Genomic DNA, 25,404 nt, shown 5'->3' on the forward strand with positions numbered 1-25,404 from the left:
TGAGATGAATTTAATCATTCACATGGAATATATCATCACAATGAAAAAAGGTAGACGTGCAAGATAAAATGAAAATGCAAGAGTTAAACACACAAAAAACTAGAAAAGCCAAATTCCTATTTGTATTAAAGGTATAAGAGAATTTAGCTTAGGTGGGAAGAGAAGGACTTCAAAAAATTCAATAGGTGGACATGGGAGATTACAAAATACCCATCTTTTAGATGAAAAAGGAAAAAGAAAGCTATCAGCATGGCATGACTCAGTATAGTATTACCAGCCTGAGGAAGTACTTCCTGTATACTTTCCTGTATTTCCAAGGTCAGGTATAGTTTTAAAATAAAATATAAGAAGCTTAGGCCCAAGGGAATAAGAAATTCCTACCTACTACTGAACTAAGAGAACAGGAAATCAGATTTTCTTTAAAAAATTATTTACAATGAAAACAGAATATTATTATTTATTTGTCCTGTTGAGCCATTTTCATTAATTCTAACAAATGTCAATTTAGAAAATGTCACATTTGGCTGGACACAGTGGCTCACACCTGTAATCCCAGCACTTTGGGAGGCCAAGGTGGGTGGATCACCTGAGGTCAGGAGTTTGAGATCAGCCTGGTCAACATGGTAAAACCCCGTCTCTACCAAAAATATAAAAATTAGCTAGGTGTGGTGGCACACACTTGTGATCCCAACTACTCCTCGGGAGGCTGAGGCATGAGAATTGCTTGAACCTGGGAGGTGGAGGTTGCAGTGAGCCAAGATTGTGCCACTGCACTCCAGCCTGGATGACAGAGTGACACTGTCAAAAAAAAAAAAAAAAAAAGTCACATTTGCTTAAAGAAAGATCAAATGTGATAAAGTATCCTGGTGCAATTAGAAAGAGAATGGTGGTTGGGGTTGGAAATTTAGGAGTTTGAGTTGTTTCCCTTTGTGCTTCACACAGTGTATAACGATGGTTGTGTGCATGTTTCTTACTGTCCTTGACCTTGCATTTCCTGTTAAACAGGGGTAATATTTCCTGCCTGATCTCACTCAACCAGTATATATACAAAATGTCACGTAAATTTTAAGTCCTTGTTGAAGATGCTCAAAGTGGTAAACCTTAGCACTCAAAATAATATTGTTTCAGATTGTGATTACCATTTGTTTCCCAAAGAAAGCAGTCATCAATCTGAAGGTTAAACTTACTCAATGGTCATTGCAGCTAAACTGATCTCTGTTGCACTGTTAATAACAATGTTACAATCAATGGGAAATATCATCTTATATTTAAGAAAATGTTATTCTAGATGCAGTTTTAGAACTTGTATTGTGCCTGAAAGATAGGAATTATGCAAGAAAGGTATAAATATAAATTGATTTTTTTACTTTGAGTTTGTTGGCATACAGTAATTTGATCCTTTACTGAAAGTCTCTAAAATCTATATTTAAAAAAGTGGCATGATGAAGAACAATCTTCTCAGTGGGAGATATGCAATATCATTTTGTTGTGGCTTGATTGTGGGGAGAGGTGAGACACATGAAGTAGAATTGAAAACAGAAAAAACTGTTTCTCTCCTGAAGATAAATTTGTTATATACGTTAAAACTTTTATAAAAATGTGTAGTTGTCATGAATATCTCTGACATTTGAAATAGTGATTAAAAAAACACCTTCATACAGTTACCTTTCCCTTTTTCCCAATTTAGTTAAGTTACATCTTGCTACTGAGAGCTTATGAATACCACACATTTTCTCCTGTAGACAAAGGAAAAACTGAGGATTTTTTTATGTTGAAGTGCAAAGTGTAATGCAGTGATTATAGATGTCTGCCTTAGCTATATTGTATCCTTGTTAATCAGGGATATTTGACTATATGGCTTTATAGAAATACAAGCCAATACTTCAGGATTAAATTTCAGTTCATACTTAAGAGCAAGCCTCAGAGAAGATACAAAAGCTAATACAACAGTCTGAACTGCTAAGGGGCATCTTCGTAAGGAAGACAGATTTTAAAATAACTAACTATAATTGAAAAGCCAAATAAAATAGGGTGTTAATAGAATTAGAAGAGGTTATTAATTTTGACAGGTGGCATACGGGAAACTTTTGGAAAATGTGGCAGTTGAGCAATGCCTTGAGGGATATGTATCTACATAGGTGGGGGTTGCCATTCCTAGTTCATGAAGTAGAATCCTGAAAGTACCTAACATACTTGACAAATGTGAGAAAAGTAATGTTTATACTACAGTGTAAACTTCACAAGGGCAGGGACCATTGCCTGTTTTATCCACTGCTATATCAATAGTATTTATAAAATATCTGGTACAAGATAAATATTTGTTGCATAAATGAATTAATTGGACACTGGACAATTTAGGGAAAACACACTGGAAATGCAGTTTGAGCCTAGAAAACCTTAAGAACATGAAGACAATAAAGAACAGTGCAGGTTTTTGAAGAAGAGAATAGGGCCAGGCACAATGGATTGCTCTTGTAATTCCAGCACTTTGGGAGGCTGAGGTGGGAGGATCCCTTGAACCCAGGAGTTCGAGACCAACCTGGGCAATACAGTGAGATGCCATTGCTACAAAAGGATCACTTGACCCCAGGAAGCAGAGGTTGCAGTGAGCCACTGCACTCCAGCCTGGGTGACAGAGGGAGATCTTGTCAGAAAAAAAAGAAGTCATTTATGTTATTTATTAATATTAATAGATAACAATCAACTACTAATAGTAATATTAATTAATTTTAATAATCATTTAATATTAACATTCTGGAGGCAGTGTCAATTGCCTGAAGAGGTGAGTCTATAGACAAGGTAAGTATGAGTATGGATGTGGGACTTGGGACTCAGCTGGACCTGGTAGGATTTGACAAATGACTTAGCTATAGGAGTGAGAAAAAAAGAATCAATTAAATATGCTTCTAGAGATTTCCAAACTGAGTGACCAGGAGAATGGTGGTGTCATTATGTAATAAAAGGAGAACAGGCAAATAGCAAGTTTTGGGGGAGGAAAAAAATAAGTTCTGTTTTTAGGCATATTAAAGTGCGGACTGGAAATCCAAATGGAAAAGTTTCATATGAGGAAATACAGATTTGGGGTTCAGAAGTGAGCCAGGATGAAAGCTATGGATGAACTCAATTAATGAATATTTACTCTGACTGCCTGCTCTGCACCAGCACTAACATTTAAGCCACAGGCGTAACAGTGGTAGCTACACGGATGTGCATGCCCTGAACTGGGGATAAGATCTTGGGAAACATACGTACGCATATTTAAGAGAAAAGAGGGAAAAGAACCACTGGATGAGACTAAGCTAGACTGATGAGAAATAAGAGAATAATGCACCAAGATCAAGGGAGAATTTTTAAAGGAAGCCAAAGGGAAGTAGGTGTACAAGCTATTGAAATCCTTGAGAATCTTCCTAATTCTGTAGTTCCCTTCAGCATATGGATGAAAATGTTCAAAGAAGTGTCAAGTAGGAATCAAGCTCTTCAAAAAGAAAACTGGGAACACATACAAATCTTGTAAATGTCAAGAAACCAGTGAAATCTCAAAGAAAGTGGAAAAAGAAATATGGTTCTAGCATAAAATCTGCTACTGTAACTTTCAGTGAATCATTTAAACTCTATATACCTCCAGCCACTCACACAGAAAACAGAGTTTTGTTTGTTTGTTTAAAATGAGGTTTGGGGAAAATAACAATATGAACTTAGGAGTATAGGGAGGACTAGGAAGGATGTTTACATATACAACAGAGTTTCTGCCCTGAAGTTACAAAGTCATTTTGAATTAAGAGCAAACCATACAAAGGTACTTTTTTTTTTTTTTTTTTTTTTTTGAGATGGAGTCTCGCTCTGTCACCCAGGCTGGAGTGCAGTGGCCGGATCTCGGCTCACTGCAAGCTCCACCTCCCAGGTTCACGCCATTCTCCTGCCTCAGCCTCCCCAGTAGCTGGGACTATAGGCGCCCGCCACCTCGCCCAGCTAGTTTTTTTAGTTTTTAGTAGAGACGGGGTTTCACCGTGTTAGTCAGGATGGTCTCGATCTCCTGACCTCGTGATCCGCCCGTCTCGGCCTCCCAAAGTGCTGGGATTACAGGCGTGAGCCACTGCGCCCGGCCCATACAAAGGTACTTAAACTATATGCCTTTTACTTAGAGTTCCACATGAAAGAATAAATATTGAAGAATAATACATATGCAAATCATCATTAATGCAAATCAAGTCAGCAAATGCCCTACTAATACTCTAGTTTGAGGGTTCTTCCTCGTGGACTTGAGTTGAGATCCTCAAGTTGAGATTCTCAAGATCCTCAATTCAAGGTCCTTAAGTTGAAATATTGAGCTGGGGTCACTCAAACACTGACTACATTATACATCCATTATCATAAAGCAGTTTGATTAGTTTAAATTACATGTTTTAGAAACTAGACTGAAATTCTCATTGATAAAAAATTGTTTGATAAAGTATAAGTAGTAGCAACATAAGGAAACCACCACCAAGCTGTGGTAGAGTGAGGGACTTCAAAACCCTCTGGCTGTGTAATCTTCCTAGGATGAGTTCTTGCACACTATGGGCCAAGGGCATAAACATCTTCAAGAGCTCCAACGCATGATGAGAAAGCGCCTCTCAGAAATGGTATACCAGTTTACATTCTTAAAAGCAGCTGAAAAAGTACTTGTCTCTTAACATTCTTGCCACCATTTAGTACTATTATTTTCAAATCCTGTTAATTTGACAGAATAAGAAAAAGTATACTGTTACTTTTGTTTCATTTAATGATTTAGACTTCTTTCTGGACATGCTTCTTACTGATTTGTAAAGTTCTTTCTATGTAAAAGAGATAGATCCTATAATCATTGCTAACACCCACAGAAGAATCACCCACACTGACCTCATGCTTCCATGCTATGTAGCATAAAACTGTGATGAACTGGCTGATGGCAAATTCAGCCTGTCTTCCTGCTGCTTGGCAAGCTTTTTTTACTTTTTGTTGATCCTCTAATCAGAATTCCAGTGGCGGGCTATTGTAAACTGCCTCTGCTTTCCCTAAACTTCAATCCAAGCCTGAATGCCCTCCCTACACAGACTTGTCAGACCATGAGCACCCAGGACAGAGAGATTCCCAGAGCCTAGAATAATAGTACCAGACACGTGAGGGGCCAAATAATTACTATGCTGGCATGGCATGGCTTAAAAGGCATGTATCTGGAACATTTGGTTTGAAACTCTAGCTGTGCACCTCATTCACTATGTGTTCCTGGGCAAATTAAGCTTCCTTAAGCTGCCACATTTTACTCATAAATAGAATGGCATTTAATAGCCACCTCACAGGGTGCTATGAAGCAAGAACCAAATACAAGGCATGGCTTGTGACTGATCATCAGTCATTGTTAGCTTACTTCCAATCCCCAAGTTGGTCTGATCTTTCTCAGGGTTTGACAGCTTGAAATGGATTTATACACAGTTACATTTACTCTTTTCTTCATGCCACTGATGGGCAATGAGGGTACATTAATGGGTCTTTATTACTACAAAGTCAAGTTTCTGGCACTGAAGGATTTCCACAATTTAGCTCCATTTTACCTCTTCAAATTTATCTTATACTACTCCCCATAAAAAATGTTCCACCTAAGCCAGAGTAGACTTTTACTCGATTTTTCTGAATACACCTTGAACATTTAGATGCATATGTATCTTTCTTCCCTTCTCTACAACTCTCTTAACTATCCAAATCCTTCTCATTGTTAAGACACAGCATTATTACTATTATTTTTATTGGCTAATATTTGTTAAGTGCCTTCTGTGTGCCAGGCAGTGTTCTAAGTGTATTACATGTCACTTAATCTTCATAAGCCCGGCAAGATATTTTGTCATTATCTCTACTACCAAGGTAAGAATACATATTTATCTTTCTTCTCCAGACTGTACACTCTTGTATGATATGGACTATGCCTTGTACTCTTGTACTTCTTTGTACAGGCATCTAACTTAAGCAGAAATTCAATGAACATGTATGGATTAATTGCCTTTTTATTCTTATTTTGTTTCTGTAAGCTGGCATAATGCTCACTTTTATTAAATGTATTGCTTTATCAAACTGTAAAGTAAAAAAGGTAACTTAAATGCAGTATATGTAGGTATTTTTAGAGACCTAAGTCCATCTACAGACATATGGTAAAGATTCTGCATGCTAAAGAACAAGAATGGCTGAAGTAGTAGGGTTTGAGTTCTTATAAATCAATCCTTGACGGCTTTTGATCATTCTTAAGGCCACGGTTAGCAACAGTGAGAAAATTCATGTAAATTGAAAATTATGAATAAGTGCACACAAATAACATTCATAAGACATGATAGTACATTTACCCTTGTTTTACATATTTCATAAGACACTGCTGTAAGGAGAGAAGAGAAACTCAGGAAGTCCTGTTTCTTTACTGCTGTTGCTGTACAGGAAAAGCATAACTTTTCTTACATATAAATCAGTATCCATCGGTATCACCTTCCCATACTGGAATAAAAAATCATTTGGGATGTCTACAAAATAAAACATGCTTCCAGGGACTTTCTTAAATTATATGACTATGGTAAATAGTATTTATTTTTCTCCTAGATCTCTTGAGGATATAGCACAAATATTTAAATCATCTCTCTCTTATAACATATTTAGCCAAGCCCAAAGATACAAGAAAGATTTATGAGAAATCACTAAAGGAACAGCAAGTCAACCTCAAGTAATAGTCGAGATTAAATTACAAATGATGAGAACCCATGTGCTTTTAAACAAAATTAACAATTAAAAACATTATTTTCTGATGAACTAATGGAAATAAAAATTTTCGGTTGGGCATGGTGGCTCACGCCTGTAATCCTAGCACTTTGGGAGGCCGAGGCGGGCGGATGACAAGGTCAGGAGATCGAGACCATCCTTGGCTAACATGGTGAAACCCCGTTTCTACTGAAAATACAAAAAATTAGCCGGGCGTGGTGGCGGATGCCTGTAGTCCCAGTTACTCGGGAGGCTGAGGCAGAAGAATGGCATGAGCCCACGAAGCGGAGCTTGCAGTGAGCCGAGATCGCGCCATTGCACTTCAGCCTGGGCAACATAGTGAGGCTCCATCTCAAAAAAAAAAAAATAAATAAATAAAATAAATAAGATAAAATAAAATAAAAATTTTCATGCTTGTATGTGCTATCATCTTTTTTAAAGGTTAAATATGCTGAGGTTTTCAAATTAGCTTGCTTATGGTTAAGGCTGAAAACCAGAAAGGCTACTATGTAGATTAAACCATATGCTTAATTCATAAAGGGAAATTAAAAAAACGCTAGTGCATAGCACATTCCAGTGAAGGGGAGAAAAAAAGGTTAATCAATTCAACTCAATTTTAGCTGAGGGCATTTTTCCACGACTACTGAACCCTAGCATGTGTCAGGCAGCTAAAATTACACTAAAATGTGTAAGTTCTGTTGTTATTTTAGAGATAATCCAGGAAGCAAAACAAAGCCAAAAATTCTCTCTGCATTTTCAACATAAAATGCTTTAATTTTCAGTCAAGTGTATACTTTTTTCTGTTTTAAGACCTTTTTGTATTGTCTCCTCTTTTACCTGTGTGAAAGTTTCCATAACAAAAAGTAAAAAAAAAAAGAAGAAAAAAAAATGATTTTATATGTATTTATATGTATTTTCAAGACACTATTCACCCTTTAAAAACAATTCTTACCAGTCTCTGCTTCTGAAGCTCTTCTCTAAGAATTCTGTCTTCTGGTAAAACGTCACATAACAAAAAATAATTCTCTTGTTCTTCTGTTGAGAGATCAGGAAAACAAATCAGACAAAAGATATTTACCATTTTTTTCCCAGAAGGACTTATTTCGTAAAAATTACAGATGTGTGTGTCTATTAGGATCTCTTTGGCAAAGAACTGTTTTAGTTTTATTCGAGTTAGGCAAAATAAACACATCAATTTAATTTTCTCTATCATGAAAGTAAAAGCAATTCTAATATAAGACAGTAAGATTATTCCTTTGAATTTTTATACTGTAGGGAAAAGATGGTAACCAGGATGTACACTTACCAAATGGAGCTGTGGAATTAATTCTTATCACACTACAAAAATCTGTGATAGGCTGTTCAGTGAACCTTTTCCTCCAATATAAAATGTACCTTAGAACAATACAAAATAAGGAATGATGAGAAGATTCAATACACTATTTGCTTTAGAATGACAGGAATCTATAAGCACATTCAATTATCCCAACGCATCAAATCAAATGTTAACTTAAAACAGCTTTTCTAGCAGTTTTTTGTGAATACAAAGGCAGTGGAGCATTATAGAAGTATCAAATAAAGATTTAATAAAAAGGAATTACCATGTAAGGGCATGAAAACGACTAAACTTTACTATCCCCAAATTCAATAAACAGACATATAGGAAAGTTAAAATGAAATATTTTTATGTGATAATGAATTTTTCTGAAATAGCATCTAAGTTTATATGTCTTTAAAATGCAATAATGATTAAATAGGCTATTACACACACTCTGCAATAAAGAGAAAACTGAGTGGTTATCTTATATATCCAAAGAACAGAGGTCAGAAGAATAATGCAGTAAGAAATCAGTCTAAAATCAATATCAATATAACATAAGATAGAAAAGTTCCATATGTCCACACTGAGTCTGAAATGAGGCAAATTTAGACTTTGGAAAAATAGCCCAACTTACAATTTTTGTATCTAATGAGCAGAGTTAGAAGCAGCACACCAGCTAAATTAAAAACCAAAGCCTAACACCCAGACCTACATATGTGATGAAAGAGGGAGTAAGATGACAGGATTTAACAAGTGGTTCATCTTTCCATTTATCTAACAAGATTTATATTGGCAATTGCAGTCTCATTTATTGAATGGTACCAGGAAGAGAGTGTTATTTTCATAGAGAGAAAGGAAAAGGAAAGGTTGACTCTATAGCTCCCAATTTATCAGGTCACACAACTGAGGGATAAAACAAGTAACTTACACCAAAGAACCAAAAAAACAAAACAAAAAAAAAACAAAACAAAACAAAAAAAGAAATGGGACTTATTGAAATAGATGAAGAATATGGAAAGAGTAGAAATTTGGACATTTTAAATGGCTTGACGTAGCACATCTAGGAATGTTTTGGATATAATAGGTCCACAGTAAATGTTTTAAAGAAGTAGAGAGTTTGAAGATTCCTGTAAAGTTCTCTAAGTAGTCCCCAATTCCCAACATTTTGTCTCCTTTTTGTTATTAATTTTTTTCTTAACATTAATTTTCCAATACCATGGTGCTCTATGGAAAGGGCATTTGTGTATTAGAAGTCTGTGCTACAGAGCAGTCTGGGAGAAAGAGAGAAACATGACATGAGCTGACATCAAATAAAAATACACTGAACGAATATAGAATATGTAAGAAAAAGAAGTCAATGAATAGTGTATAAAAATAGAATCCCATGTTTAAGTTTTTCTTCTCCTGTACAACCGTACTGTTAACTTTGATGGGCAAGGGGTGAACGCTTTCCTTATAAAACAGTGCTAACTTTTATTCTAAGAGATCTTAAAATGGCAATCTTAAGCTCCCATTGAGCCTTAAACCACAAATACATAAATGATGTACCCTAATCTTTGGCTAACTCACTGGCTTCCATATTAGAAATCTCAGAAGTAGGCAAGTGCATATTGGATCCATCACAGCAGATAAATAGAGAAAAAGTACCTACAAAAGGCTGGGACATTATTTCCTTAGCCATCCTGGGCCAGCTTCAACACCTTGTACTCCTCAGTCTCCTACATGGCTACTCCTAGTCTCTCTATCTTTCCATTCCTTACTAGTTGCTTTCCCCACCACCCCATGGTAGAGAGGAAAAAAGGGGAAAGAGAAGACAAGAGGAGCTTAAGAGAATAAAAATGAAAATCCTAGTCCTTTTCTTATTCCCCCCTCAGCACATTTTCCATTACAAAGTGGTGACAGGGATGAAGGAACACAGTATAACCTGTATTAGAGATGCCAGGAAGAGAAGATGGATTATTCTTCGAAACTGAAATATAGACATCTATTTTCACGATTAATCAAATTTATACATGGCAGAACCAGGTGCTAAGACAACTGTCTTCAAAAGACAGGAAGGCCAAGTTCCCTCTGGAGGTTCCTTATGGCTATTGCTTGAATACACCAAGGAGAGGATCGTCAGTCCTGGTTGCCACTCCATTGAGAACTATCTGGATGGTATCTTCTAGACAAAACGGAGAATAGTGGTCAGTCCTATATAACTGGTTCCATTTTGGGTCTACAGCCTGTTGAAAGGCAGTGATAATTCCTTGAATACATAGACTACTTTACTTTGGAAAATGTTCACAGTCTTAGAAAAGTATCTGTGTAAACCATGTGGAACAGATGACCAGGTAAGAGCTTGGATCCTCGTGAACAGACTGCTCTTTGAATTATTAAAGACTTTTTTTTTTTTTTTGAGATAAGATCTGGCTCTATTGCCTAGGCTGGAGTGCAATAGAGTGATCTCAGCTCTCGGCAACCTCTGCCTCCTGGGATCAAGACATCCTCCCACCTCAGCCTCCCCAGTAGCTGGGACTATAGGCACGCACCACGACACCCAACTAATTTTCCTTTTTGTAGAGATGGGGTTTTGTCATGTTGCCCAGGCGAGTCTTGAACTCATGAGCTCAAGCTATCTGCCCGCCTTGGCCTCCCAAAGTGCTGGGATTACAGGTGAGAGACACCGTGCCTGGCCAATGACTTTCTTTTTTCTTAATGGACAATCAATACTGTTCCTTGCTTATCTGCACAGATCTTATGCTAGAAGCAGTTTTGCTTTTTAAATTAAGACAGTGGTCAAAGTGTCATAGTTGATGTATTAATTACCACCCCAGAGGCAGGCAATGGTGAATAGAGAAGCAAGGACTTTGAATTCAAAGGTATGAACCTGAATTTAAAGTTATTTAATCTTTCTGAAACTCAGTTTATTCATATGCAAAATAAATTGTTGATAATTAAATAGAATAATGCATGTAAAGCACACTGTCCAAAATTCTGGGTGTTTAATATATGACAATTATTACTATAAGAAAAAGTAACATATTTAAATAAGACTAAGGTAGTGAAGAATTTATGTTTATCCCAGTGAAATAATGAGACACACAACAAAAACAATAACATTTAGCAAACATTTGATGAAAAAGACAAAATAGTTATATTAATAGTGTCAGAGGGCACATATAGGTGGCTAACGTGGTAGAAGAGAAGAATGATGATAGTGACAATAATGACAATTATTAGCAGCTACTATTTAATGAGTCCTTACTTGCCCAAGGTCAATTAAAATGTTAGAATTGAGATGTGAACTTTGTCTCTCTGACTCCAAGGCCAAACTCAGTCTTCTACAACACAGCTCCTCTAGTGTCATGTGGGGACAAATACTACAAGAAATGCAGAAAAGGGAAGGCAGAGACAGGAAAGAGCCCCTACTATTAAAGTTGTAATAGAGACTTGAAGCATTTTTTCCCCTCAGAGACCAATGAGGTCACATAGAATGCTTTTCGACAAGGCAGAACCAGAAGTACAGAAATGAAGTCTGAAGAGAAAGAGAATGTTTTCCCTTTCCGAAAGGCATACTACTTAACAGCAGCCCTCAGACTGAACTGCTCCTAAATTGCTACCTAAGGGCTGAAAATTGACACCAGCTGTTTGGGGCTGTTTTGGAATTGCTTAACCGGGTAGGAAAGGGTGCAGAGAAGTTCCTCTACAGAGGTAACAGGAGCCTGATTCCAATAGTCAGTGGGTCTCAGTCTCCAAAAACTTCTATGTTTGAGTACTGTCTCTTTAATGTCTGAAGAGAAGAATCACATGACATACTTATTTTCCATCAGAGTTTACTTCAAGGTGATATGCACAAGGGAAGAAATTACTGACATCAACTGACTTAAAATCACGGGGAGATTCTGTCTAGCAGAACCTCAGTTGCCCTCCTCAAATAGGAAGTGTTTTCCATGGGATAAAGCAGGTAATAGGTTAGTACAAGAGGAACAAAGTTGTCATTTGAGTGGTCTCTTCCTAACCAAAACTTGGGTGACAACAACATCAGAAAAAAAAAATCTGTTACAAAGTAAAATATAACCATAAACCACCATACAAATTAAACGTAAAATTAGGCATCATATCTTACTGTGGTATACTACAGACATCAACAACAACATATATTTTGACCTACATCTAAATTTGAGTAAAGAAACATCCTAGTCATTAAACACATAATAGTGGTTTTTAAGCTTATAATTAAGAAGTGTCAATATATACGTTTCCTTTCGGATGGTATGGGCATTCAGATAAATTGTAATCAACTGAGTGATAGCATAAAGATAGCAGATCTTCAGTACATGCTTCTTGTGGCATTTTTTCCCACTCACTAGAACATATTGTTCAAATTTAAGAGATCACTTAGTACTTCTCTTCTGTATTTTTCCTACTTCTCTAGTTTACTGAAAGCTACAATTGCAGCTACTCAATATATAAAGGCCACTAAGAAATAACATGTGGTAGGAACTCTATTTGGATAAGTTATCAAAGTATTTCACACTTCATTAAAAATCCATAAAAATAATTACTAGGTCATCAGCAAATACTTTTTTTCTTCCAAAGAAACTTCAAATCATCTCATGGAATTGTCTCACAAAAAATTCTGTTGCAATATCTTGCCTGCCCAGCCCCACTGCAATTGGTATGGTTATTGACATAGGCAAAAAGGTTTGAAATATGGTTGTTAATTAAGTAGCAGTGAATGTGTGGAATTTAATATAAAAAAGGGTAAGAAATAAGAGGTTAACATTTATTTTCCAGAGCAATTTTATCTACTGAATAAAGCTAGCAAATAGCTCAGTATAAATAACTATGTTAAATGGACTCAATGGAAAGATTTTTATTTTTGTTTTTATTTCTTCTGCCCCAGGAAGTTTTATTGTTATTTTGTTTCATAAATAAACAAATATAGCATGAAAACTTATAGCTTACTTCTTGCAAACCACCAGGTAAGGCCATCTCTTATTACCACTTTTATTACTTATGTACTCAGAAGTAACAATTCCTCTTGAGTTCTGAGTGAATGTGTTCATGCCAACTGAACCTCTCATGTTCCCTCCTCCCAACCCTATACCTTATATCTTGTCTTCTAAAATTAGAAACAAGTTACATGATATTGAGAAGATTCCAACTTAATTTTGATCATAACAATCAATACTTGGATTGTTTGGGAGAGGAATTTTTAGTTTCCTTAAGTAGTAGGAGGTTATTATCTAAAGAAGACTGGATATAGTCAAAGGTATTTAAAAGCAACAGAGTTTACTCAGATATATGCCTGATCAATTAGAATTAATCACATTTTTACTTGCTGAGAGTGCAAATTTTACTTAATTAGAAGGACAGCTGACAAGGAAAATCTAGGTATCCATATTTCAAATACATGTTAATGATACGCTTTAGAAAGTACTTATATCAGATATGCATCCTTCTCTTTTTAATTAAAGCATCCATTTTACTGTATATCTGCATTTAAAGCATGAATAATCCCAACACTTAATTACTGACTCCTAAGTCCCAAGACCTAGTAAATAATTCAATTTTCTTGCCCACGTATGGATAATAGGACAATGACATTAGTAACAATGATACAAATAGACAGATTGATTAGTACAAATAGAGCTACTTAACTATGATACATATGCACAATGGAGAATACAAACTCTGATTCAGACATTCCTCACATACTTCAGTGGCAGAGGAGAAAGAAAAATCTTAAACTATTCAATTACCACTGGTAGTTAATAATATTCTTCTGCAATTCCTGAAGGACAATTTGTGTTTATATGATAAAAGGGAATAAAAGAATAGTTTCATGGCCAGGCACGATGGCTCACACCTGTAATCCCAACACTTTGGGAGGGCGAGGTGGGTGGATTACTTGAGCCCAGGAGTTCTAGACCAGCCTGGGCAACATGGTGAAGCCACAAAAATTTAAAAACATAAAAAATTAGCCAGGGGTAGTGGTGCAGGCCTGTAGTCCCAGCTACTCGGGAGGCTGAGGTGGGAGGATTGTTTGAGCCAGGGAGGCGGAGGTTGTACTGAGCCGAGGTCGTGGCACTGCACTCCAGCCAGGACTCAAAAAGAAAAATAAAGATTTTGCATTAAAGAAAAGCTGACTAATAGAAGCCTTGGGAAAGAATAACCCATGTAATATTTCTTTCAGTGGTTGAGTATGAATTAGAAGATCTCTACCCTAAGAAGTGTCTCAAACAAAATCAACAGATCTAACTACATATAACTGGGTTGCATATATAACAAAGCTCCCAGAATACTCCGAGAATGAAGACATACACACACATATATTTTAATTGAGAATAAAGAATAACAAATGATAATGAGGAGCAGAGAGTATGTCCTACGAAAGCATGTAAGGAATTAGTTTATTTTACCAGTTGGCAACATATATCACTCAATTAACTCTCCTCCTATCTCTGCTCCCTGATAAGGCAACACCAAAATGTATTCAAAAATAGTAGTGCTGAGTCGATATAAGGCAACATACACAGAAGGCACACAGTAAATATTCAGTATTGGTGCTAGGCAGCGGGAAGAACATAAGGACAAAGATGAAGGCTAGAGAACAGTTATCATTACCTCTGTGGGTATGCTGGCTATACCAACTTAAACCATCTTCCAAAAGTTTAGATTATGTAGAACCTTGAATGAAATTTTCTCAAAAGCTACATTTTACAAATGATAATTAGGTTTTTAGATTAGCATGAATACAAACAGAAGACTCAAACAATAGTTGTGGAAAACTAAGATTTCAAATATACCTTTGGTAATAAAAATACAAATAAAATTTTGCATTTTATGTAATACTTATCAGGTACACATTATGTCTCAGGCACTAGCAGATGCTACACATACTCTTATTCTTCTTTTTCTTTCTTTCTTTTTTTTTTTTAAAGCAAGGCAGACTGCCACATGCAGCACCTCATTTGGATGTGTCTGGAATCTTGGAAGCTTGACTACCCTATGTTCTCCTACAAATGGACTTGAGAGCTTGTCTGGAGGTTCCAGCAGGGAAGCGCAGCTACTCGTATACCTTGACCAAAGACTGGTCCTCTTCTAGCAGGGATGGTTGTCCTCTTTGAGAACACAGCTTTGAGAGGCACGAACACGGAGTGGTGAGGGAGGAAGAGGACAGCCACTTAGCCAGCCAGATCAGTTGAATCAACCTTAGCGATTAATGGGGTGACCGATGTCGCAGCCAGATCGCCCTCACATTCCATACTTTGTTTTATGTAATATTCAATAACCGTGAGGGCTGGTGTTACCCTCATTTTATAGATGAAAAAACCAATGCTTAGAGTAGTTAGGCAGCTTGCAGGAAATCACAAGATTAGGAAGTGTGAAAGCCTGCACTCAACCCCAGGTTGCCTACTTTCATAGTCAGCTCTTAATAATACAGCTTGCTGTTCTGCAAGACCTATCGTGAGAAAGAAGTTGTTTGCTAGGAGTGTTTTATATGGCCTGGGAGAAACAGAGTTTAGATGCAGGGGTATTGAATGTCTGGGCTACTACAATGTTTTATGGGGAAATCAGGACAGAATACCTCAAAATGGGATGTTACCAGATACACCAAATTTAATGCTTTCAGTAACTGTATAGGGAAGGTATTTCTCTTCGACAACTACTTCCAGAAATTATAAATTGGGATAAAAGGAATCAACCTCATCACAACACTTAAACTGAGATTTGTTTGGGCAATATCCTTTCGGCTTGAAAGGATCCAAGGATCCCATTCCCAAACACTGCCTTTTCAGTGTCCTGTTGCCAAGTCTATTCTGGAATTACTGGAAGGACCCACTCAGAGAATGTCTATAGCCTAAAACATGAGACATAATCTGGGAGACATCAATAAGATCTACAATGTCATGGAATGCTGCAAAGGGGGTATTACCTACTCTTTGGAAAGTTCATCTCTTTAGAGAAAATAAATTAGTGGCCGGGCGCAGTGGCTCAAGCCTGTAATCCCAGCACTTTGGGAGGCCAAGATGGGTGGATCACGAGGTCAGGAGATCGAGACTATCCTGGCTAACACGGTGAAACCCCGTCTCTACTAAAAAAAATACAAAAAAAAAACCCAGCCGGGCGAGGTGGCGGACGCCTGTAGTCCCAGCTACTCGGGAGGCTGAGGCAGGAGAATGGTGTAAACCCGGGAGGCAGAGCTTGCAGTGAGCCAAGATCCGGCCACTGCACTCCAGCCTGGGCGACACAGCAAGACTCCGTCTCAAAAAAAAAAAAAAAAAAAAAAACCATTAGTATGTGATATTCTCAAACTTACAGATGCAAGAAAAATAATGCAAAGATATTTTTTAAAGTCTAAAAGAAGTTGGCTGGGCGCAGTGGCTCATGACTAATCCCAGCACTGTGGGAGGCTGAGGCGGGCAGATCGCCTGAGCTCAGGAGTTCGAGACAGGCCTGGCCAACATGGTGAAACTCTATCTCTACTAAAAATACAAAAATTAGCTGGGCATGGTGGCAGGTGCCTGTAATCCCAGCTACTTGGGAGGCTGAGGCAAGAGAATCATTTGAACATGGGAGGCAGAGGTTGCAATGAGCTGAGATCGTGCCACTGCACTCTGGTCTGGCTGACAACAGTGAAACTCTGTCTCAAAAAACAAAAACAAAAACAAAAACAAAAAAATCTCAGAAGTACAAAAGAGTTGTAACGTTCTTTTTTAAGTGTAAGGAGAAACCTGAAAATGAATATGAATTTTCATATTTGTATAGGAATTATTTTATTTATAGATTATGCCACTCCTTTAATAAACAATACATTTAATTCTCTTTCTTAAGAGACAGGGTCTCATTCTGTCACCCAGGCTGGAGCGCAATGGTATAACCATAACTCCCTGCAGCCTCGAACTCCCGGGTGCAAGCAGCCCTCCTGCCTCAACCTCCCAAGTAGCTGGAACTACAGGTGCATGCCATTGAGCCTAGCTAATTTAAAAAATTTTTTTTTAGAGCTGGCATCTTGAACTCCTGGCCTCAGGTGATCCTTCCACCTTGGCCTCCCAAAGTACTAGGATTACAGACATGAGCCACCACACCTGGTCAAATTTAATTCTTTTAAGGACAAAAACAAAACTTACCTTCGGAAATCAGCAACTAACTTGATATCAGCTATGACAATCTTATGCTCAATAATCATGTGCTTCAGAAGTTTGTCTTGTTCAGCCACAGGAAAATGTTCTTCACAGAAAATACAAGGCACAGATGGAGAACCTTCTAAAGTGGTGGTGCCACCTGGACTTTCTGGCAGGGAAAGTGGCTCCAGGATACAATCCTTACTGTCTGGAAGAGACCAAAAGGAAAAAAAAAAGAAAGAAAAGCTGAAACCAACTCTTCATATGGATGATTTCCCACCTCCTGCATTAAAAACATCCTAAAGATATTTACATGTCTCCAAAAGGAAAAATACATAGTGCTAGAGAGTAGGATATTTTATTATTATTTTAAACAGCATTTGCAGACCAGAGGCAGGGAGTATTGCAAAGCAGCTCAAACTCCTCATTTGCTTGCTTGAATAGGGGAAACCCATTTGTCAGGGCAGCTGTTCAAGCCTTCTTCTTGGACGCTGGCCAATGGCAGCAATTCCTGGGGTACTTGCAAGGGGGAAGGCTGCAACACTCTGGGTTAAGGTTCTAAGGCTCAATTGTGACCTACGGCTGAAAATCATCACACCAAGGGAAGTAAATGGTATACATTAAGGCTACAGATGATGCCAGGCCTGTCTTTTAAGCTGCTTCCCTTCGTACCTGCAAACTCTTTCCTGTTTCTTGATTATTTGTCACAAAGAAGAACAAAGCTCTCACACTGGGTAGACACAGTATGTGCTGGGTGGCCCTCATGGCAATTTTCTATGTTGATTTATGTTTATCATTTGCCTATTATACAAGTATGTATTCAGGCTTCTGTGAACATAGATGACTGCTCAATCACTAGACATATGTAATGTGGTAAACATTTTTCCTGTCTATATTATGCCTGTTCCTAACATCATCTACAGTATCTTTAAGAGCTGAAGTGTGTAAAGTCTATGTCTCTCATTTCAGGGCCTAAAACCACAGTCAGTTGTGACAGTAGCCCCCTTTAGTCTGCCAGAGTGGACGTCTAGACCTGTCACCTTATACAGGCTATTTAGTAGTTAGTAATCAGGAAACTGGGGTAAACAAACTAGGGTAAGGCCTCTGGCATTTGCAGAAGGGCAGGCAACCTTCAGAAAGAAAAGAACTTTCTTCAGAAAGAAAGACCCAAAAACTATGCCACAGACAAATTTTTAGAATTAGGTTAATATTAGTTCTCCCATTAAAGTTTCCTACTCTTTTCTTTATCGTCTTTTTAAAGGCATTCTTAATTTATGAATTAATTGAATCAGTCACTGGTACACTGGTGACCATGGCTTAAGAATTATATAAGTGCGGGGGCTCACACCTGTAATCCCAGCACTTTGGGAGGCCGAGGTGGGAGGATCACGACGTCAGGAGTTCAAGACCAGCCTGGCCAACATGGTGAAACCCCGTCTCTACTAAAAATACAAAAAATTAGCCGAGTTTGGTGGCGTGTGCCTGTAATCCCAGTTACTGGGGAGGCTGAGGCAGAAGAGTTGCTTGAACCTGGGAGGTAAAGGCTGCGGTGAGCCTAGATGGCGCCATTGCACTCCAACCTGGGTGACAGGGCGAGACTCCGTTAAAAAAAAAAAAGTTTCCTATTTTTCTTACTTTATCTTCTTTTTAAAGGCATTCTTAATTAATGAATTAATTGAATCGGTCACTGGTATACTGGTGACCATGGTTTAAGAATTATGTAAGTGTGGTGGCTCACGCCTATAATCCCAGCACTTTGGGAGGCAGAGGCGGGTGGATCACAAGGTCAAGAGATCGAGACCATCCTGGCCAGCATGGTGAAACCCCGTTTCTACTAAAAAAATACAAAAATAAGCTGGGTGTGGTGGTGCACACCTGTAGTCCTAGCTACTCAGGAGGCTGAGGCAGGAGAATCGCTTGAATCCAGGAGGTGGAGGTTTCAGTGAGCAGAGATTGCATCACTGCACTCCAGCCTGGTGACACAGCAAGACTCTGTCTCAAAAAAAAAAAAAAAAAAAAAAAAAAAAAAAAAAAAAAAGGATTATATAAGCAATGTAAGAGGGCAGCATTCATTCATTAACTTAACAAAAATCAACTGACTATCTACTGAGATGCTCAATGTTGTATGATATGGTCATTGCCACCAAGGTTAAACTGCTCATAGTCTGTTTGAAGGTACAAGTAAAAAATATAAGAGATGGAGAATGTACAGGGTTTACAGGAGCAGGGGTTGGGGGAGTCACTTAACTGAGCTGGAGAAGGAAGATGTCCCATAGAAGAGGGCTTCTAATACATCACTCAAACATAGTCACATTAAAGTATGCTAAATCAAACTGTTTATCCTTGTTCACAAAATTAATATCAGATAAGGTGAGAACACATAGGATATACATGACAGCAGGGAGACTATTTAAAATACATAAGCCCTTTAGAAGCACTATTAACAAAACTGGTGTTATCAATTACTGTATTTATTAAATTAGGTAATGAAATCAAGGAGTTCTGGAATTTCTACAGTTCTTCAGTTGTAGGTTATATTTTTTAGTAGTAGGTTAACTTTCGTAGGAATTTAAACTCAAATGTGAAAAACAGAATGGGGGAAAGAGAGATAAGTAATATACTTATGAAACTCTATGATAGTATTTTACATCCACTAGTATATAGCTACAAAAGGCAGCATATTCTAAATAAAGGTAATATTAGTAAATATTACTTGCCGTGTAGGAAATAACAAATACTATATTACATCCTTTCCACAAATTTAGTTGAGATATATAGAAATTTACTGGTTTGACTGCTGAAAACAAGCCTATGGTATTTATAATCATCATCAACAGCATAACTAACATTTATCAGCTACTCGCTATTTGCAAATAACCTGCAAAGTGTATTAGGACATTTTCCTAATTAATTCTAATTATCTTATTATCCAATCTTCCAGATGAGAGAATTAATATTTAGAAAACTTAACTAACTTTTCAAAGTCAAAATGTTAGTCAGTAGCCTAAACATTACGAGTTGAGCCTAAACTCAAACACTATGCTATTCTGCTCCCTGTACCAAATGGCATTTCTCCAACTCTGTTTCTTCTTTAGTATGTATGTTTGGTGCTGTGAATTTATATATATACATTTATAAGCTACTTTGTATTTATATGTATTCTGCCAATGTCCTTCAGTCTCCATGATACCCCATAGTAATTCTTATACAAATCTCAATGGCCCACATTGTCCAAAAATCGCTAGAGTACAGTTCATCTCCATAATTTTCCTTATTTTTTCCCAAGGCTTTATTGCAATCTCTCTATTATTCCTCTGTGGTTCATCTGTTTTTCCCTTTTGTATGTCTAATGCTCAATTTCTTTTTTTTCAAATTATTCCTAAGAGAATGGACCTAAATATTCACACATACCAGGACCAAACTGCCTGTGGTTACTGCAAAGGTCTAGAAACAAAATCATGACTATGCAAATTTCATGCATGAGAAACTTGTGGTTTGGGAGGTATTAAGTTGTATTTCCCGGCTTGAGTTACTATGTAACAGAGTCTCACTCTGTTGCCCATGCTGGAGTGTGGGGGCACAATCTCAGCTCACTGCAACCTCCGCCTCCCGGGTTCAAGCGATTCTCCTGCGTCAGCCTCCCGAGTAGCTGGGATTACAGGTTACTATGCCTGGCTAATTTTTGTATTTTCAGTAGAGACCAGGTTTCGCCGGCCTGGCTGGTCTCAAACTCCTGAACTTAAGTGAGCCTCCCACCTCGGTCTCTCAAAGTGCTGGGATTATAGGTGTGAGCCACTGCACCCAGCCAGAAAATAAGTTTTAATAGAACATTTTTAGATAAAAAGATTTTATAGTTTTCTGATTCCCAAATGATTTTTTGGCACCTTGCTCAAAATTATAACAGCATTGATCATACGGAGCAATTTGTTTATCTCTTCGTCTTCTTTGCCCCACTTCAGGTTGTTAGCCCTTAGACGGCAAAGTAAGTTCTAGTTGACTTTATTTACCTGACATGTATACTGAATTAACCCGCTACCCCACTATGATTAACATAATCATTGTGTATTTATTTTGTGCCAGGCATTGTTAACAACGTCACATGTACGCTATTAACTCAACCCTCACAATAACCCTATGAAGGAGATTCCACTTCCACCCCTGTTTTACAGATGAAGGAACTGAGGGTGTGAGAGGTGAAATGACCTGCCTGCAGCTATCAAGTGATGAAGCCAGGGTTTGAATCCAAGCAGTCTTGCTTATGTGTCAGCACTCCTAACCAATACATAAGAGTTTAGATCATTTCCTACAGGAAGTAAAGCCACTTATGTTCTAAACTGATACAAGAATGGACTGGAAAGAGGCAGATCTCAATCTAGGGAGACCAGTTGGGAAACTACTGCAGTGTCTAAGCCTGAGGGCTTGTCTGAGGCAGCAACAAGCAGTGGATAGAGGAGAGAAGAGGGATAGAGGTTAAATGTACAGTTCTTGATTACTGTATGGCTACAGGGAGTGAAGGAGAAGCCTCCCATGTTCCTGGCTGGGGAGACAGCACAAAATGAAGTGCCAGTCACCAGTCAAGGAATACATGTACAGAAGCAGGTTTTGTTTGTCTTATGGCAGGGAAGGATAATGAATTATATTTTAAATGTAGTCACTTGATCTGTTCAGAAGTTAGATATTCCTTTTATGTCTGATAGATAAGGGCAGCACAGACTGGTGTCTTATGTGATGCATTTGTACTGTTCTGTCTGCCAGGCCCCTCTCCAGGTTCTCCTGTGGGCTTGGCCCACCCCATCTCTCCATGCCCAACAAGAACAAATATCTTTGTTGTAATTAATTATTTACATGTATACCTCTATTACTATGCTAGTCTGTGACCTCCTTAAGGTCAAGGACTAAGTCTTACTTATTCTCATACAGCTGGTATAGAATACAGTGGCCTGGCTGGGTGTGGTGGCTCATGCCTATAAGCCCAGCACTTTAGGAGGCCGAGGTGGGCAGATCACGAGGTCAGGAGTTTGAGACCACCCTGGCCAACACGGTGAAATCCCGTCTCTACTAAAAACACAAAAATTAGCAGGACATGGTGGTGCAAGCCTGTAATCCCAGCTACTCAGGAGGCTGAGGCAGGAGAACTGCTTGAACCCAGGAGGGGGAGGTTGCAGTGAGCCGACATCATGCCATTGCACTCCAGCCTGGGTGACAGCAAGACTCCGTCTTGAAAGAAAGAAAAAAAATAATAAAATAAAAATAAATAAAAAAAGAATCCAGTGGCCTGGAATAGCTGAAATAGTTATCGAATGGCTGGTATTTGATAAGTATTTGCTGAATGAAGACATGAAAGAATAAATAATGGACCAAAGGTACTCAGTTTCTAGGAAAGTCCTGTTTCAGGGAACACCTGTGGCTGTCTTTAGAGGAACTTTCTCTGCCTGAGATTGAGGGTAGTTCAACTATATTTACAGCCAGATGTTTAGTGCTACGGGCCTTGGTGTAACAGGCCCACTAGTAAATAACAAGCAATGATGTAAAAATTACATTGAATTCTAAGATAATAAATACTGCTGAGAGTAATAAAAGTATGTTACACTTAATTTGAAAATTTTGAATTCTTTTTTCACTCTTCATGTAAGTATACTCCCTAGTAAGCAAGCAACAAGTGGCATTTGGAATTCAGAGTAAGTAATACCACTCTACCAGAGGATGTTTATGTGAGATAGACCTGAATCCTGAATATATTTTAGCTAAGAGCAGTGGTTTCCAAATATGAGTTTTATCACCTGGAGAGCTTTTTTAAAAATACTGACTTCAAGACCTTACTGTAGACTTAGAAAATGTAATTTTTACCAAGTAGTCCCTAGACCACTGCCTGGAAATCAGTGGTTCAGAGGATGATAACACGAGGATTGTGTGAATATCTTGATCATGTAACAGTGTGGGTATTTTAAACCTAAGGAAAAGTCCCTAAATTAGGTGACATGGCCTTGTTTCAAGGCTTATTTGATAGTCATTCTGTCCAACAGAGAATCTCTAAATTACTGAGCAATGGACCAGCAAACATAATTCAGTAAGATTTGTCTGACAGATTACTTCCAGCTGTCACTGCAAGTGTCACATTTATATCTTACTCCATGTTAAAGACAATAGAGGCTGGGTGCAGTGGCTCATGCCTGTAATCCCAGCACTTTGGAAGGCTGAGGTGAGTGGATTACTTGAGGTCAGGAGTTCAAGACCAGCCCAGCCACATGGTGAAACCCCATCTCCACTACAAACACAAAAAAATTAGCCGGGCATGGTGGTGGGCGCCTGCAGTCCCAGCTACTTGGGAAGCTGAGGCAGGAGAATTGCTTGAACCCAAGGGGCAGAAGTTGCAGTGAGCTGAGACTGTGTCACTGCACTCCAGTCTGGGTGACAGAGTGAGACTTGGTATCAAAAAACAAAAAAACCCAAAAAAAACAAACAAAAAAAACCCCCAAAAAAACCAACAACAACAACAAAAGACAATAGATACAGAAATATATAATCCTCTGCCACAGGGACCTTGAACCCTAAAATACAAAAGGAAGTAAATCACATCTATCCTATCTCCTTTTAGCAAAGAGGCAAACATCTTGGAAATTTTGGTTTGGTCCCAGATCCACTTTGCACATGTGTTACACATTAACAACAAATTATCTGCTCTAGTTCTCACTTTGAACAGCAACTCTGTTCAAATGAACTGTAAAAAAACACCATTCCAAGGAAGGTGAATTTTTGAGGAGATTCTATGCTGATTATTAACATTTTTATTGATTCTGGGGAAGACCCTCAAAGTGTCAAATTATTATTCTAGGGAAGCGCTTCTCAAAGTTCTTCAGTGAGCACATAAATCACTTGGAGGTTTTGTTAAACTGCAGATCCTGATTCAGTAGGTGTAATGACCATGGAAATGCGCCATTCAAAGCTCCTGCTGCCATGAGCATAATTGACAAGAGGACCTCAGGTGTGGTGCCCTGAAATCCCATTTGCACTGAAGCTAAGCCTCCCACAGGCTGCTCTGAGTCAATGAAAAGGGATTAATATCCAGCATGCAGCTGACCCTCGAAAAACAAGAATTTGAACTATGCACATCCACTTAGGAATTTATTTCAATAGAAGTTTATATCTAGTGTGCCCATCTCTCCTGCCTCCCCTTCCACCTTGTCCATATCTTCAGCCTCAGCCACCCCTGAAACAGCACAACCAATCCATCCTCCTCCTCAGCCTACTCAATCGGAAGACAATGAGGATGAAGACCTTTATGATGATGCACTTCCACTTCATGGGTAGTAAATATATTTTCTCTTCCTTATGTTTTAAAAAAAATTTCTTTTCTCTAGCTTATTTTATTGTTAGAAATACGGTATATATTCTATACGGTATATACAAATACATACAAAATACATGTGAATTGACTGGTACATTCCAGTCAACAGTAGGCTCCAAGTAGTTACATTTTGAGGGAGTAAAAAGTTATATATAAGATTTTCGGCCAGGCGCGGTGGCTCAAGCCTGTAATCCCAGCACTCTGGGAGGCCGAGACGGGCGGATCACAAGGTCAGGAGATCGAGACCATCCTGGCTAGCACGGTGAAACCCCGTCTCTACTAAAAAATACAAAAAACTAGCCGGGCGCGGTGGCGGGCGCCTGTAGTTCCAGCTACTCGGGAGGCTGAGGCAGGAGAATGGCGTAAACCCGGGAGGCGGAGCTTGCAGTGAGCTAAGATCCGGCCACTGCACTCCAGCCTGGGCGACAGAGCGAGACTCCGTCTCAAAAAAAAGAAAAAAAAAAAAAAAAAAAAAAAAGATTTTCGACTGGGCAGGGAGCTGGTGACCCTAATCCCCGAATTGTTCAAGGGTCAACTGTATATTAAAACCTACAACTCAATAGCAAAAAGCCCAAATAAACCAGATTAAAAAATAAGCAAAGGACTGGAATAGACATTTCTTCAAAGAAGACATACGAACATCCAATAGGTATATGAAAAGGTGCTAATCACCAGGGAAATGGAAATCAAAACCACAATGAGATATCATCTTGTACCTCCCAAGATGGCCATTATTAAAAAAAATCCAGAAAGTCACATGTGTTGGCAAGGATGTAGAGACACTGACAACCTTGTGTACTGTTGGTGGGAATGTAAAGTGATGCACCTTATGCTATCAAAACCAATTTGGAGGTTCTTCAAAAAATTAAAAA

General features: G+C 38.3%; 1 protein-coding gene across 2 annotated transcripts in view; it reads right to left on the reverse strand.

Annotated features, from left to right (window-relative positions):
- The window catches only part of ZNF277 (zinc finger protein 277), a 147,533-nt gene that overhangs the window by 45,147 nt on the left and 76,982 nt on the right, over positions 1 to 25,404 (reverse strand). The window contains exons 2-4 of one of the 2 annotated variants that reach the window (XM_050782643.1): positions 17,194 to 17,395; positions 8,060 to 8,148; positions 7,706 to 7,788 (exon numbers count right to left, since the gene is read on the reverse strand). In XM_050782643.1, coding sequence (XP_050638600.1) covers positions 7,706 to 7,788; positions 8,060 to 8,148; positions 17,194 to 17,395 — 374 coding nt within the window. The remainder of the gene's footprint in view (positions 1 to 7,705; positions 7,789 to 8,059; positions 8,149 to 17,193; positions 17,396 to 25,404) is intronic. The other variant, XM_050782644.1, reaches the window with a different exon arrangement.

The sequence above is a fragment of the Macaca thibetana genome, chromosome 3 (genome assembly GCF_024542745.1).
Source record: "Macaca thibetana thibetana isolate TM-01 chromosome 3, ASM2454274v1, whole genome shotgun sequence".
Classification (NCBI taxonomy): domain Eukaryota; kingdom Metazoa; phylum Chordata; class Mammalia; order Primates; family Cercopithecidae; genus Macaca; species Macaca thibetana.